General features: G+C 37.7%; 1 protein-coding gene across 5 annotated transcripts in view; it reads left to right on the top strand.

Annotated features, from left to right (window-relative positions):
- The window catches only part of SCN8A (sodium voltage-gated channel alpha subunit 8), a 207,284-nt gene that overhangs the window by 82,145 nt on the left and 107,349 nt on the right, over positions 1-17,790 (top strand). For all 5 annotated transcript variants that reach the window (XM_037845330.1, XM_037845326.1, XM_037845327.1 and 2 more), the window contains one exon: positions 16,522-16,640. In XM_037845330.1, coding sequence (XP_037701258.1) covers positions 16,522-16,640 — 119 coding nt within the window. The remainder of the gene's footprint in view (positions 1-16,521; positions 16,641-17,790) is intronic.

Raw genomic sequence — 17,790 nt, 5'->3', positions numbered from 1 at the left:
GGAAAAGAAGTTTTCAGTTAGAAGAGTAAGAGTCAGTTGAAAGTAAGGGAGAGTGTGAAATTAAAAGAAAAAGAAAAAATAATTGATAGCATGAGGTCTTAAAAGAAGTGGGAAGTGGTGGAATCAAGAGCATGGGTAGAGGAGGGTTAGCTTGAAAAGAATGAAGTTTGCACCTTCCTTTGAATCTGGAGAGAAGGGGAATACAGGTTCATAGTATTTAGCAATAGAAAGGAAAAGGAGATAGTTCAGGGTAGATGGTCATCTTAATAAAGTAGAATATGATGCCATCCACTGAGTGAGGAGGAAAGGAAGGGTCTAGGAACCTTGGGAAAGTGGAAAAGTTTTGAAACAACTGCTGGTGGGAATTGGTCAGTGAGTCAACAGAAGATGAGTAAGAGAACTGCTGAGCAGCAGTGAGAACCCAGTTGAGGCTGGGTGACATGACATGCCACAAAACCACCTCAAAATACAAGTTCTGGCTTCACCAGCAAGAGTCCTTTCTTTTCCTCTTTTTCTATTTGATTCATACTACCCTTTCACTTCATAGAGTGCATCAATCTAGCTTTTGCTTACCTAGTTAGCCATCTTACAACTCCATTTTGGCTTGGTAAGATCACTAGCTTATTTCTGTAAACTAAGAGCATGCAAGTTAATTCCTGAAACACTGTGCATTGTAGGGAAGTAACCTGGCAATGGCAGCTTTTAAGAATTGGTAATATTACTTACCATGTACCTCCTAGAACCATCTTAGTTGTTGGTGACCTTGCCTCCTATTCATTCAATAATTCTGCAGCTGCAGAATTTTAAAATAAAAATCAAATATTTAAATAGTTGTTTAAAATAAGAGAATTTCTCAAAGAAAGACTCTCTTTAGGGTTTAAAAAGTCCGTTTGTCTATTGTCTATTTAGTATTTCTATTAATTCAGATCATCTAAGAAACAGACTCCAAGACTTGATTAGATGTGGAAGAAATATGTTGAAGGAGGGAGTAGGAGAAGGCAGGGAGAGCCTTCAGAGTGTGATGCAGATCTCATACCTGTGGAAAGAGTGACAAAGAGGAAGTGTTGGGTAGGAAGAGTCTTAAGGCCTTGCAATTCCAAGGAAGGTTTCAGCTGGGCCAATAGAGAGTATTGAAGCCTAAGTTATCTATTGAAGGAGTCTCACCTCTTGTTGGAATGGGCCTGCCTTATCTTCCTGCTGTGCTTAGTTGTTGGTGAGGACTTGCAGCCCCCAAACCCCTTGACCTCTATGCTAACAAGGTAGAGGATCCAGAGAGGCAGCAGCTAGGACTATCGGTCAATTATGCAGCCTGCAGCAGGAGATCTGAGTGGTGCATTTTCATGGCTGCCCCAATATTATACTCTACCTGAGAAGGTAGGTGTGCCAGTTTGAATATATTATGTCCCCCAAAACGCCATTATCTTTGATGTAATCTTGTGTGGGCAGATGTATCAGTGTTGATTAGATTGTAATTCTTTGAGTGTTTCCATGGAGATGCGCCCCACCCAACTGTGGGTGATGATTCTGATTGGATAATTTCCATGGAGGTGTTACCCCACCCATTCAGGGTGGGTCTAAATTAAATCACTGGAGCCATATAAATGAGCTGACAAACAGAAGGAGCTCAGTGCAGCTGAGAGTGACATTTTGAAGAGGAGCTACACCCAAGAGGGACACTTTGAAGAATGCACAGGAGCAGAGAGAGGAACTGCAGTTTACAGAGAGAGAGATGGCCTTTGAAAGCAGACTTTTGCTCCAGAGAAGCTAAGAGAGGACAATGCCCCAAGAGCAACTGAGAGTGACATTTTAGAGAGAAGCTGAAGCGTAGAGAGGAACGTCCTGGGAGAAAGCCATTTTGAAACCAGAGCTCTGGAGCAGACGCCAGCCACGTGCCTTCCCAGCTAACAAAGGTTTTCTGGACACCTTTGGCCATCCTCCAGTGACGTTACCCTTTGTTGATGGACACTTTAGGTCTTAAGACTGTAATTTTGTAACCAAATAAACCCCCTTTATAAAAGCCAGTCCATTTCTGGTGTTTTGCATTCTGGCAGCATTAGCAAACTAGAACAGTAGGTATTTAGAGGTTGTGGTGCTCTAACTTGGTGCAGAGACTAAACTTGGAGAATCCAGAAGAATCAAAGGTTATGTGCTCTCAAAATATTTAATATCTAAAACAGGTCTTTAGGAAATTCTAGATTACCATCTTTAAAGGGATCCATAACGCAGATATTCTGAATTGTGTAAAAGCAGGATTGCCACTCTGTTGAGAGAGTTTGCCAATTTTGGATTTTTACATAGATAAGAATCTAATACATTTCTTCATCAGTGTGAACTACAAGGATGCCTCCAGATAAACCTCACATTTTCTCCAGTAAAGAGCTTCAGGCCTCCTTAAGTCCTTATACAAATACTAAGTTGTGATTCCAGAGTTCTGATCCTCATAATGTATAAAAGACAACTTTGACCTGAATTCTAGAATGTCTTATTAATCACCTCAGCCATAAAATTCCACATATTGGTTATTTTAGGAAGTAGTTTCTGGTGGCTTTTCTGGATGCAGGTTATGAAATCTTTTTATTCTAATAAAAATTGACCTGTTGAATGGGGTTATTTAATAATGACCATATAAATGTTGGAGGATGTCTCACAATGATATTGATCATATTCTGACAATAATTGACCAGATTTTTAAAGTCCTTTCTTACTGTAGGAGAGTAAGATTGTGTCATAGTTATGAAAGAGGGATGCTTCTTTTACTAATGGTTTCCAATTTATGTAAGAGCTATACATGATTCTATACATAACCCTATTTGACACAGTTTGATTAGGATTGGCAGTTTCTGCCAACTCTGATTCTAGCAGTAGAATTTTTGATAAAGCTCTGAAGATGCCCTCCTCTTTCTGACAGTTGGTTGAGACTGCATAATTTGGCCTATAGAATCAAGTCTGCATTAAAGATTCCTGCAATTTCAGAGGATGTGTGCCATTTGCTCTTCAAGGTCAATCCCTTTCTCTGTGTCTTTGATCCCATCCCTTCTTACCTTTGGAACTTTACTTTCTTAGTTCTTTACTTTCTACATTTTCCATTTTTCCCTCTCATATTGGTTCCTTCCTCTCAGCCAACAAACATGCTCAATCCTCTCCCATTTCATTGAACCTTCACTTGTCCTCATATCCCTAGCTAATCTTATCTCTTTTCTCATGCCATTGAAACTTTTGAAGAGTAGTTTTTACTCACCATGACTTCCTGTACATCTCCCACTCACCCCTCCTCCATCCTTGCAGCTTGGCTCTGCATCCTCACTTCTTTACCGACATTCTCAAGATGAGATCCTTCATGACCTCAAATTTCCAAATCTAAAAAACTTTGTTTTTCACTTCTTATCTCACTGAACCTCTCTGTTGATTACTCCCTGATTCTTTCTGCCCTTTACATCCTTGTCTTAATTCTTCTTATATCTCTGACTATACTTTCTCTTTTTCTTTCATTAGTCCTCTTTCTCCACTTTTCCTTTAAATGTTGATATTCTCCGGAGTTCAGTCCTCGCCCATGTTCTTCTCATTTGTCATACTGTCCCTGGATGATCTCATCCATTATCTCAATACCAGGACACCTGAATCTATCTCTCCAGCCTAGAATGCTCCTTAAATATTAAAGACCTTGCCAGGCATCTCTATCTGGATTTCCCACAGGCTATTCAAACTGAATGTGTCCAAAACTGAACTGATTTTCCTCCCCTCAAACCTGCTTATATTCTTTTATTTGTTATTTTGTTGATGTTGCCACCAAAATGCTAGGTATCATTATTGACTCCCCACTTTCCCACAGTCCTTGAGATTTCTAGTATTAGGGAGATCTCAGTAGAATGGTGCACATTTTTATAAGTAAGAAAAAATTTATAAGTAAGAAACATTAATTGATTTGCTCAAATTCCCTGAGCTGGTATGTGGTAGAGCCAGGTTTACTTCTCAGGATATATGATTTTAATATCATGGTCTTTTTACCATACCATGCTGTCTTTATAGAATATATGGCTGAATGATTTTTTGAGTGATTTTTTGTTTTTTACTATCATTTTTAGATAATTTCCTATCATTTTTCACTGCCCCAACATGAAGTTAGTGTACAGTTTTTTAGTTCATTTGTTTCCTACCGTATCTTTGGCCTAGTATCTGAAGCATAGAAAAGGTAAAAAGACTTTTCAAACTGAAATTAATGAATTTTATGGGTGGATAAGCTAAGGAGTGGAAAAGTGACCATCTAGTTTCAGTTGGGCACCTAGCAGCAGTTGGATATAGTTATAGGTTAATTGATTTTAGCTGTATCATTTCCTCATAGCTAAGTGATTCATTCATACATCCCACAAAACATTATGAAATGTCTACCATGTACTAGGTGGGCACCATATTCTGTACTCTGCTTGCTAAGCTTAGAAAATCACAGTGGAAAAAAAAAAAAGAAAGAAAGAAAGTCACAGTGGATGGAAGATAAAGCCGCTGCCTTCAAGGTGCTCAGGGTCCAATGAGACACTGATGCATAAATAGAAGATGCTCCAATAGAAGTACTTACAAAGTGCTGTGGCAATACACAGGAGGAGGGAAGGATAATTCTGTTTGAGAGAGTTGAATGGTGCCATCTTCACAGAGGAGATGGTATTTTAGCTGGACTTTAAAATATTGAAGTATGGTAAAAAAAAAAAAAAAAAATTTTACCTGTTGAAGAAGAGGGTTGAAAATAGTCCAGGCATACGCTGAATTGTTTAAAAGAGTGAGTTTAGTTGTGACTGGAGCATGGGATGTGATTTGGTAATACAGGAGATAAAGCTAGAGTGTCAGTTGAATTCCAATGTGTGCATGCTAAGTGGTTTTGATTTTCTTCTACTTCTAGAGTTTCCAGGCCTGAAATAACCTCTGAGATCCATTTTGAGCCAATGTAGCCTTGCAGGTATCTCCCAGCTCCTCTGGATTCTTGGTCTACCTTGTGCACAGGTATCTTAGTAGCTTGAGCCAAGTGCATAGAAACTAATTAATGTGAATTTTAGTCCTTAGAATCTCCTTATGGACACCTGTAATTGGAGCCAAAGAGCAAAAAGAGCCGCAGTAGTTTGAGTGATAGCAGCGGCAGGATCATAATCACATTTGTTGAGTGATCATTCTGTTCCAGGCACTGTATTAGGACTCTTTGTGAATTTTCATTTAATCCTCACAACAATTAGATAATGTAGGTACTATCAATCATTATTCCTATTTTGCCAATAAGGAAACCTTATGTAACCTTAAGTATATTGCCTAAGAACATGATAGGTCTTGAACCCAGGTCTCTCTGGCCTCAAAGCCTCCAACCCACTCTGCTCTGCTGCTTCCTAAGAGAAAGGAGAGTGAAAACAGATTCTCGAATATGAATCCAGTTAATAGTGGGGATAATATGTTTTACGTAATAAACCTGCATTCTACTCTACCTTAGAGCAGCTGCATTCTGCCTGCCCTAAGAGGGTAAAGAGGAAAGGGGATCAAAGGCACAGTCATATTGGAGGACAGTGAGGAAGAGAAGCCATGTAGGAGGTCTAGAATCATGCTGGCTCGGAGATCATGTAGCTGCACAGTGCTGCTGTTCTGCCAGGTGTGGCTTCCTGTGACCAGGATGTGGGCAGGAAGGGTGTCAGCTGCTCCAAAACTGGGTTGGAGGGCATGGGGTTACAAGGTCAAACCAAATGAGAAAGTGTTTGTAGATGCACCTGGAGAACTGTAAAACCACAGACAAATGTTGTGCTAGCATTATCTTCAGCAAGCTCAACTGGGGAAAAAGACCGTAAACAGCTGCTGTGAGCTCTGAGGCATACCCAGGGCCTTTGCATTTTGTCAGAGATAAAGGGATTAAGTAAAGGAGTTTCCTTCATTAATCTGAAGATTGGACCAAATGACCTGATGTGGTGAAAAGAACTCACCACTGGAAGCGCTGTGACCTGAGCTTGGGCAGAGCACTCTGAGCTTGTCTGAAAAATTTCTTTGCCTGTAAAATGAGGACTTAGATTTGATTAATAGTTTTGAAGCTTCTTTTAATTGCAGTATGGCCTGATAATTAAAAGTGTAGGCTTTGGAATTATACTGTCCAGTTCAATTCTAAGTTTCACCACTTACCAGCTTTGTGGTCTTGGGCAAGTTGCTTAGCCTCTCTACCTTAGTTTCACCATCTGTAAAATTAAGGTAATAATAGTACCTACCTCAGAGAGTGGTTGCCATGAGACAATTAATATATAAAGCACTTTAGCAGCATGGCTGCCACATAGTTAATGCTTAATAAATGTTAAATCTTTTTTCAAACAGACTAATAGATGAAATTATCAATGACTAAAAGGAATAATAAATAAATATGGGATTTAGAGGTATGTCTCACTTAAGTTCTCAGTATGTCAGAATAGACTTAGAATACAGTTCAAACAGAAGTACAAACCCTAGGGAAAAGAGTTGCCCATGTTCTGTTTTCCTGTTCAGTATCTTTAAGGGTAGCTGAGTACCAGGCCACTCGTACTCTGGAAATACAGGCCAATTATGTCTTTGCTGAAAACTTTCTTGTGATACATTGGAGCTCTGTAACCCATCTTGTGATTCTATTTGAGGGAATCCTTAAGCAGATTAGTATATAGAAAGGCATAAGGACTTTTCAAAATAATACCATCTTTTTGACAGTACAGGTTATTTATTTCTTCCCCAGAATGTCCCTGAGACAGCAGAAGACTTACAGGGGAACAGCTTCTGAGTCTGAAGTCGAATCTATTTAGATTCTGTATTATATTTCCCTTTATTAAAACACGGAAATTTTGAAAGGACATTTATTAGTTGCTGCTATATTGGCTCTATTGGTAGTTACTCAGAAGTGAATACAAAATTGCTGATGATTAGTGGGTGCCTGGCTACTGCTGTCATCACTACGTAGCTGTTATTCAGGTCAGCTATATTTGTATTTATTATTGGGTAGAAGTGTGCTTCTCTGTTCATGTATATTCTGGAAGCAATAGGCAGAGAAGATTTGCCTCTAGTAGAAAACACCAGAATTAAAAATTTATAATTAGGAAAGAGCTAACAACTGTATAAGTCAAACTGGTCAGTTGCCTGGTTCAGAGGAGGTACATAGGTCTGGGAGAATAAGGTATATATATTAGGTTTAGGCTGGCAAGAATTTAAGGCCAGAGAAGTCAGCTAAAAGTGAGAAAGGTCTGGCAGTCTCAGAAATAAAAACAGATTTCTGAGACAGATCTAGAGTCAGACTCTGGGTGACAGTCATAAGTCAGTGCCAGTAACAGATACAGCCAGATAGACTCAAAGGATCTCTGTTCCCAGTTGCCCTCTTTTAGATTAGCTAAATTTCTGAGTCCCTAGATGTTCTTTATATAGCCATAAGATCATCAGATGCCTGCGGGTTACCTTTGCCCTAATTGAGATGATGATCTTTCTGGGGGAGAACTTAGTTGGGTGGAGAGCCATTCTCCTGGGCCATGTGTCCCACAGCAAACCAGGGGCTGCATAGCAAATACTTCTCTAAGAAGCTTTCTGTTCTGTAATATTCCCCACCCTTACATAAGTACTCTTCTACACAATGTCCTTTCATATTTATGTACTCTGTTATTTTAATTTATACTTAAAAAATTATTCCCAGTCCTGGAGTGGGGAAACACTAGTAAGTTGGCTGTACTGCAGTACCATGATAATTGTGTACATTTATTGTATTATACTTGCAGTATGCTAAGATTAAGTTTGGTATGTGTATGAATGTGCTTATACCTGACCTTGCACAGTGTCCCTTTCCCTAATTGTGGACCCTGAGGAGAAGACATCTTACCCTGACCTATCAATGGTGATACTTCTGAATCGTGTGCTCTAAGCATCACACTGCTAATTGGAAATGAAAAGCCTGTGCTTTTCAGAAGGGTTATTTTATGCCAGCACACATTTATTAATACTTCATGCCATAACTTGTTAAGAGCCATTCCACGGCTCTTAATGGGCCTTGTGCTCAAACACATTCAGTGGCTGTTGTTGTTAACTGATATTTCCCGTTGGGCAGAAAACCACAATTCAATTTCAATTTCCCTTTTAACTCATTTACTTTACAAAGATCTAATTTAAGACAGATTAGGTAAAATATTATTGTACTTCATGGGCACCCAGTGATTGTTGCTAAAGAACTATTCTTGAAAGAATCCAAAGCTTGCTGTCCTTCCTACTCCAACTGGGCCTTGAAGGCTCTGGTGTTGGAACAGAGCATTAAGCAAGGGACAAACCTTCTTTCCTGGATTCTCACCAGCACTTTAACAGTGATTACAGAGGTTTAGTCAGCCATGAGAATGGCTTAAAAATCCGTTGTTATGGAGATGCATATGTGTGTGTGTGTGTGTGTGTGTGTGTGTGTGTGTGTGTGCGCGCGCGCGCGCGCATGTATGTATATAAAGTTAGCACATCACCAATCATCCCTATTCATTCTCCCTCCCTCATTCACTGTTCTGCTGAGAACAGAGATCAAAAGTGGTGGGGAGAGTGCAGTTCTGCCAAGGGACTGCTCCATGCTGCCCCCTGCTGACATAGCGTAGTTGTCCGGGTGGCATCAATCACACTGTTGATCCTGGACTTAACCGACTATAACTTAAGGGAGCAAAATATCCTAATTCAGGAGAGGTCTATCAAGCTGTAATGTAAAAGAATAAATAATAATAGGCTTGATCCTCAAAAGTAGTAGTTGGATGCTCTGTCACACCTGATCTTGGATGCTCTGTGTATTTTCTAAATCATAGAATCATAGATATCAGAACAGAAAGGACATGAGCACACGCATCAGACAGCCCCCACTCTTGTTTTATAGATGGGGAAAAGGAGATCCCGAAAGATACAGTGGCTCATCCAAGATATATAGCTAGGTAAAGGCAGATGAAGAAGGAATACCTAAGTGGTTTAGTACAGCATGATCTGGTGGTCCCCAAAACTGGGTGAACAGATTCTTGGGCTCCTCTCCAGACTTATTTAATCAGAATCTCTGGGGTGGGACTTGGGATTCTGCATTTTTAAAAAAGCTGCTCAGATGATTCTTATGCAGTCTGTCTGGCCACAGCCACAAACTGCTGTTAGTGTATACTAGCCATGCCCTAGGCCAGATCAACTCTGTTATCTGTTTTTGTATGGCCCAGGAGCTAAGAATGGTTTTTACATCTTTAAATAATTGAAAAAATAAAAAGAAGAATAGTTTGTGACATGAAAGGTATATGAAATTTAAATTTCCATGTCCATAAATAGTTTTATTGGAGTACAGCCATGTTCATTTATTTACGTACTGTCCATGGCTACTTTTGTGCTAACGTGGCAGAGTTGAGTAGTTAAGACAAAGATTGTATGGCTCAGAAAGCCCACAATATTTACTGCCTGGCGCTTTACAGAAAAGGTTTGCCGAACCTAGTATATAGTAATCTGTCTCTCTTATAAATACTGCAAGCACCAGTGTTAAACAGGAGATTCCTAGTGTTGTAAGCTTTGACTGTTTGTGTTGGAACAAAGGAAATCTTATTTTATGCAAAAGATTCATTTATGATAAACTGCATATAAATTAAATATATGTAAATCTAATTATTTTAACAATAAAGTATGTTTTCTTGTAGTGTAACTTGCTACTTAAAATATGGGGGATTAGCCTTCATTTCAAAAGGTGTGGTATGGGCTGGATGTTTGTTTATTTTTGAATAGAAAAAAGATCTCCATTTTTATACGTGATGAAGATATAGGATATACATATTTAGAAGGAGGTGCTGATAAACTGTTTTTATTCTATGTGCTGCATTCAGTACCCAAATTAATTATGAAATTTCTACTTTACTCGTAAAATGTCCTTAATAAACCTTTATACTTACAGACCCATATTTTTAAAGTTCTCTAAGGATATATGTTTTCCCCCTTCGGTCTCCTACTTGCCTACTCATCATTGTACTAATTCTGAATCCTAGCCACCTAGTAGCTACCTTGTTACAACCAAGGTATAACAATTTTAATTTCCTGGTTTCTTCCTTTTCTTTTTCATCTTCTTTGCTCTCACCTTGAACAGTGCATTTGTTCACTAACAATCAGCAGACATGTATTGAGCACCTACAAGATGCCAGACCCTGTGCAGGCCCTGATTCTGTGAAAGGCAATACCCTCAGAGTTATCTCGGGACCCGTATTTCCACAATGACCAAACTAAAAGACAAGAGAAAAGAAAGGCACAGAATACATTACTTTTAAAAATCCTGTTGCCTGTCTTCTGAGGCAGGTAGATGATTTTGAAAAGACCTGGCCCCATGGTGTTTGGGTCCTGGGACCTGGGTCAGTGCTCCTTTCATTGCTGCTCAGGCACTTTATGTAGTATACCCTGGGGGCCCAAATTTCTCATTCACCAGAGCATCCATCCCGCACACCAGCTTCATTCTCTGCCATGCTGCTACTAAATTGCTTCCCAATCTGGCACAGTAGAAGCTGTGAAGAGACTCTAGTCTTGGCATAATATACTGCCTCTTTTTTGCATGACCTTCAATAGGTGGTGTCCCTCTCCTGAGCTTTTGTAGAATGCATAGAGGATAATCATCCCTTCTTCACCCATACTTCACAGGAATATTGAGAGGATGAATGAGGAAGTTTTTTCAAAGGCCTGATGTTTTCATAGAGGGAGTTACTATAGAAGCACAGAGGGTTACAAGTGCTTCAGCGAGGGGGTTTCAGGAAAGTCCTTGGTTGTTGGCTTCTATGGAACAACCATAGCTCTGCCCTTTCCCTGTTTCAGCCTAACCCTAGGCCTACTGCTTTCCCTTGCTTTTAGGATTAGGCTTTCCTTACAGTATTTCCCACCAGAGCCAATAAACTCTAGTACAGAAAGAATTATAGCAACTCCATATCAAACCACTAGTGATTGTGCAGTGAGCTCCATACCAGCACTGCTCTTTTTACTGGGAAGAGAATGGCATGGCTCTGGCAGATTATGAAAGAAAACAATAGAAAATGAGAAGAAAAGATCTTTTTAAAAATCTGCTAACAACTGTTTTTTGGAAGCTCACGGGCTCAGCATTATATTGACACTGGGATAAGAAGTGTAAAATTGGTTTTTGCCCTTGAAGAGCATAAAACCTAGTTGAGAAAAAAATTGGGGGTGAGTAATAAAGATAGCAGATAGGCAGGTGCTGAGTGGAAAGGCACAAACTCCGCGTACAAGAGTTCAGAAAAAGAAGGGCTCAGAGTAATTGAATGAACATCATAAAAGAAGTAGGATTTCAATACCAAATAAAAATAATGGTTACCTCTGTAGGAAGGAGGGGATGTATTTAGAGAGGGGATGTATTTAGTTGAGGTATTGGTAAGGCATTATTTCTTAGGCTAACTGATGGATACATAGCTGTTTGTGGTATTATTCTTTATACCTTTTTTTAAATGTCTTAAGTGGTTCTTTTTTTTTTTTTATTAAGATACAATTCACCTACCATAAAATTCACCATTTTAGAGTGTATACTTCAGAGTATATTCACAAGGTTGTGCACCCATCTCCACTAATTCCATAACATTTTCATCACCCCAAAAAGAAACCTTGTACCCATTAGCACTCACTTCTCATCCCCACCCAACCTCTACCCCTTGTGACTGATAATCTACTTACTATCTCTATAGATTTGGCTAAACAGGACTTTTTTTTTTTTATTTTGAAATAAATTCAAACTTACAGGAACAGTTGCAAAAACAATACAAACCCTATAAACAGAACTCCAGCATTCCCCGACCCCCCTCCCCCAATACCCTGATCCACCAACTTTAACATCCTGTCACACCACCATTTCTTTCTTTCCCTCCCTCCCTCCCTCCCTATCTATCATCCATCATCTATTGCTGTGTCTTCTGAACATATGAGAGCAGGCTGCACACATCCTTGAACAAACAATATAATTCACATATACATTTCCCATGAACAAGAACATTCTTTTATGCATTCCCATTAAGTACAGCTAAGAAGTTCAAGAAATTCAACATTGATGCAAAGCTTATATTCTATATTTCCTTTTTTTTTCTTATGTCCCAGCTGTGTCCCTTTGAGCCTCCTCTCCTCCATCTGATTATCCCATCCAGGATCATCCTTGGCATTTAATTGTCATTGTCTATTTAGACTGTCTTTTTTTTTTTTTTTTTTTTCACTTGTGGAAACATATATACAGCCGAAATCTTCCCATTCCAACCCCTCCCTAGGATTCCATTAGTGGGATTAATCACATTTAGAATGTTGCAATGCTATCACCTTCCCACCGTCTATTACTAGAAATTTCCCTTCACCCCAAACAGAAACCCTACACTCATTTCTTAACTCCCCATTGCCCCTTCCCCTACTTCTCGTAACCCATACTGGACTTTTCATCTCTATGGTCATATTCTCTGATGCTTTCTTTGTATTTACTGGGGGGCTTAAATTTAACCTCTTAAGTCTATAACAATCTTGTTTTTCTTTGATACCAACTTAACTTCAATAGGACATATAAACTATGTTCCTTTACTCCTCCATTCCCCCAGTTTTATGTAGTTCTTATCAAAAATTACATATTTTACATTGAGTCAAAAACCACTGATTTATCATTACAGTTTATGTATTTTAGATCTTAAACAGGACATTTTATATGAATGAAATTATATAATATGTGGTGTTTTATGTCTGGCTTCTTTCACTTAGCATAAAACTACTCTGGTTTTCGAGGTTCATCCATGTATCAGTACCCCATTCTTTTTTTTATAGTTGAATAATATTCCATTGTATAAATGCCCACAGTTTGTTTATCCGTTCATCAGTTAATGGACATTTGAGTTGTTTCCAATTTGGGACTATTATGAATAATGCTACTATGAATATTCATGTACAAGTATTTGAGCATATATTTTCAGTTCTCTTGGGTATATACCTAGGAGTGGAATTGTTGGGCGCTATGGTAATCCTATGTTTAATTGTTTTGCAAAATGGCTATACCATATTACATTCCCATCAGCAATGTATGAGGATTCTAATTTCTCCACACCCTTGTTAGCCCTTGTTATTTTCCATTTTTGTTTTGTTTTGTTTTGTTTTTCAATGAGATGACTGTAGTGTGGCATCTCATTGTGATTTTGTTATGCATTTCCCTAATGACTAATGATGTTGAACATCTTTTCATGTGCCTATTGGTCATTTGTTTATCTTCTTTGTAAAAATATCTATTCAAATCCTTTGCCCATTTTTAAATTGGATTATTTGTCTTTTTATTGTTGAGTTATAAGAGTTCTTTATATATTCTAGGTATTATATTCTTACTAGGTAGATGTTTTGCAATTTATTTGTTTCTTTGGTTGCTTGTGCTTTAGGTGTCATATGTCAGAAACCATTGCCTAATCCAAGATCACAAAGATTCACACCTGTGTTTCCTTCTAAGGTTTTATAGCTTTAGCTCTTACTGTTAGGTCTTATTCCATTTTGAGTTAATTTTTATTTATGATGTGAGGTAGGAATCCAAATTCATTCTTTCACATGTGGACATTCAGTTGTCCCAGTACCATTTTTTGAAGAGACTGTTCTTGCCTTTTTGAATTATGTTGGCCTTCTTGTCAAAAATTAATTGAACAGGGAGGAATGGATTCATTTCTGGACTCCCAGTTCTCTGCCATTGAGATATATATATCTTTTGCTAGTACCACAGTCTTGATTATTGTAACTTTGTAGCAACTTTTGAAATTGGGAAGTGTGACTCTTCCATCTTTTTCTTCCTTTTTTAGTTTGTTTGGCTCTTCTGGGTCCCTTGCATTTTCATATAAATTTTAGGATCATCTTGTTAATTTCTGCAAAAAAAAAGTAATTGGGATTTTGATAGGAAGTGCACTGAATCTGTAGATCAATTTGGGGAGTATTGCCATCTTAACAAAGTTTTATAGTTTTCAGTGTACAAGTCTTGTACTTTTAAAAATTAAGTTTATTCTGAAGGATTTTATTATTTTTGATGCTGTTGTAAAATGGAATTGCTTTCTTAATTTTATTTATAGATTATTCGTTGATTGTGTGTCTTGCAACCTTGCTGAACTTATTAAATCTAATAGTTTGTGTGTATATGTGTATGTATATGAATTCCTTAGGATTTTCTATATACAAGATAATGTCATCTGCAAATACAGATATAGTTTTACTTCTTCCTTTCCAATCTGGATGCCTTTTATTTCATTTGCCTAATTGCCCTGGCTAGAACCTTCAGTACAATGTTGAATAGAATTGGTGAGAGTGGACGTCATTGTCTTGTTCCTGATATTAGGGGAAAGTTTTCAGTACTTCACTGTTAAGTATGATATTAGCTGTGGGTTTTTTGTAGATGCCCTTTATCAAGTTCAAGAAGTTTTCTTCTATTCCTAGTTTATTATTTTTATCATGAAAGGATGTTGGATTTTGTCAATGCTTTTTTATGTCTGTTGAGATGATCATGTGATTGTTGTCCTTTATTCTATTAATACAGAGAATTACATTGATTCATTTTAATATGTTGAAACAACTTTGCATTCCTGAGAGAAATTTCACTTGGTCGTAGTGTATAATCATTTTTATATGCTGCTGGATTACGTTTCCTAGTATTTTGTTGAAGCTGTTTGCATCTATACTCATAAGGGATATTGGTCTATAGTTTTCTTGTGATATCTGTGTCTGATTTTGGTAACAGGTTTCACAGAATGAGTTGGGAAGAGTTCCCTCCTCTCTTTTTGGAAGTTTGTGAAGCATCAGTGTTAATTCTTGAAACACTTGGTAGAACTTATCAGTAAAGACATCTGGTCCTAGGCTTTTCTTTAAGGGGTTTCATTTTTTTTTAATACAAGAGTATTTCTAGTACAGTTCATGTGTGAGTGTCTTTTTAAGGATGTATCTATACACTTGTATTTACATAGCAGATTTCTGGAAGGATATACAAGGAACTGGCAGCAAAGGTTATATTTGGGAATCTTTTGCTCTGTTTTTTTTTTTTTTTTTTTTTTTTTAATTATAAGCATGTGTTACTTTTAATTTAAAAAAAAAAGAAAAGAAACTGGCTAGCAAGACTCTAAGGCTGTTTGCTCTTTCAAACACATGGTAAGATGCTGGGGCTATGTATTTGCTGTTGGCCTTGTTTCCCAAGGAACTCACAGTCTAGCAGGCCCCTGCATCTTTCTGCAGTGATACAGAAAGCTCCCCCTTTCCTATTTTATCTTTCATCAGCGCTGAGTTACTTGTCAATTTCCTGACATAAACTGCAGTTATATGCTGCTGTGCCTTTGAACATGCTGTTCCCTCTTCTTGCCATCCCTTCCCCCTTTAACCTGCCCAATTAATTTCTATTAATTTCTATATCTATTTATCCTTTTAAACCTCTTTCAAATATTAGTAACCTTCTTTTGTGAACACCTCCCAGCTCACTCTCTTCCCTTTCAATCCCAACTCAAGAAAAAAATATATCTCTTGCTGCCTCTTATATGTGGCACATATTTTTATTATTGAACTTTGTATTTGTCACCCTGCATCATATTTACTTAGTTCACATATATGTCTTCCCTAAAACTGAAACTTTATTCACTTTTGTGTCCCTGTAGCTTGTCACAATGCTTGGCATAAAATAGATGCTGAGAGATATTTTTACATTGAATTGAATATATGAACTGTAACTTGTTCTGGGGACATAACTAGTTTGTCTAGACAGGAAGACTTATGCTGGGAAATAGGAATGAATGATTTTGGCATAGCCGATCATGGATGCTCTTTAAAAAAAACCAGATAGAGCAGACTTGGTAGGTACTTACTAAATATTTGTTGAATGAATAACACTCTTACCTCCTTAACATCTTTGCTCAAATCTCAATTTCACTGAGGTTTACCCTGACCACTTTCTTTAAAACTACCACCTTTCCATCTGCCCATCCCCTGACCCTGGCTCTCTTGATACCCCCTCTCCTGATGTCTTTCCTTTTTTCATAGCACTTATCACCTTTCATGTAGCACATTCTATATAATTTGCTTATTCACTGTGTTTTTCTGTTTATTGTCTGCCTTCCCCATTAGAATATAAGCTACCAAGGGCAATCTTTGTCTTGTTCACTAATATTTGCTAAGCACCTGGAACATTGCCTGCACATAGCTGGCACTCAGAAAACATTTGTTGAGTGAACAAGTCCTAAATTAGTGAACTTCAGTATCTTGTCCAGAGGTGGCATAGATAGTTTAGGTATAATTCAAATGGCTTGTTCTGAAAGAAACAAATTTACCTTGTAAAACTGCTAAAATAGTGCCAGGTATTTGTAATATGATCTGGTGCAGGGGCAGGGAGGGAGGGAGGTAAGGGAAAGGGAAATGTGTCGCCTTAAGGTTTTTTGCCTTAGAGACCAAATTGGGAAGTAAAAATTATAAGTACATTTGAGTTTATTTATTTCTTCCTGGGAAAAATGCTTGTTTCATGTAGTGATTAATACTCATGCTTTAATAATTTCTCTTTTTCTTTCTCCACAGACCTTTGTAGTATTAAACAGAGGGAAAACTCTCTTCAGATTTAGTGCCACGCCTGCCTTGTACATTTTAAGCCCTTTTAACCTGATAAGAAGAATAGCTATTAAAATTTTGATACATTCATATCCTTTTCTGCAAATGTGGAATGAATGCAGCAATTGCATGGTTGCTTGTGTACATTTCTTAATTTTGACAACAAAATTGTATACTAAGGTTTTTTACCAACTGTATAGTGACTATCCATCCCACCAGTGAGAGGTTCAAAACAGAACTCCTGCCAAATCCCAAACCATGCTTCAACAAATTCCATTTTCCTTGGATGATGTCACTGGAGTCTTGGAATTTTGTTGATATCATTAAGAGGGATAAATTAAAATGGTAACCTTTTATTTAAGTCTTACTTTTTTAGTGCTCAGATTTTAGTAATTTCATCCAATGCCAGATTATTCCTTTTTTTTTTTTTTTTGATGCATTAAGATCTGATATTAGAATTTTTTGAAAGCTACTCCTTGAGTTACAAATAGTTAAATGAATGAATTGGAGATATGCCTTGAATTTTTTTGATTTTCTGAGTGCTGAGCTTAGTAAGTATCTGAGATACTTTTACAAAGTAAATGGACTCTTTGGTACAGAGGTTTAGATGCAGATTGCAGAATAAATATCAATCTTTGGTATTTAGTTGCCTTAAACGAAAATGCCTTTAATTCATATGGCTTAGTTTTTCGTCTTATTAATATAGGGGAGCATATGACACATGAAAACTTATGTGATGAGTTTAGCAACCTTACATAATAACTGAACTTTCATGATCGGTATTTAATTTGACAATATACAGTCCCATGCTTCAAAGAGAATGGTATCCCCCAAGTAGGATTAGAAAACCTGCAATTGCAACTTGATAAACCAGTTTACTAAGCTTTTGCCACATTTTATTATCTAAGAATTTAGCAGCCTGGTTCTGAAATCTGCGGTTTATAAGCAACATTTATCTAAAATCTGAAGGTTTATAAGGAGGCAAAAAAGTGACCCTGGACTTCTTCGTTTTCTGTTGGAGCAGAAGACAGAGTGTTTTGTTTTTTTCCTTCTGGGTCCAAACAGCATGTTATCATGCCCTGAAGAAAAATCCAGCTGTAAGAGGTATTTTCTCTTTTTAAAACTTCGCTAGTGGAATGAAGATGACAAATGCCATCAGCAAGGGAAAGTAAGTCAACAACAACTGAGATGTGGCTCCCATGCTTATTAAAATGACAGGTTGAGTTTGAGTAACTCTTG

The sequence above is a fragment of the Choloepus didactylus genome, chromosome 8 (assembly GCF_015220235.1).
Source record: "Choloepus didactylus isolate mChoDid1 chromosome 8, mChoDid1.pri, whole genome shotgun sequence".
NCBI lineage: Eukaryota > Metazoa > Chordata > Mammalia > Pilosa > Megalonychidae > Choloepus > Choloepus didactylus.
Note: the sequence above shows the minus strand (reverse complement) of the source record. Positions and strands in the feature narration are given on the sequence as shown.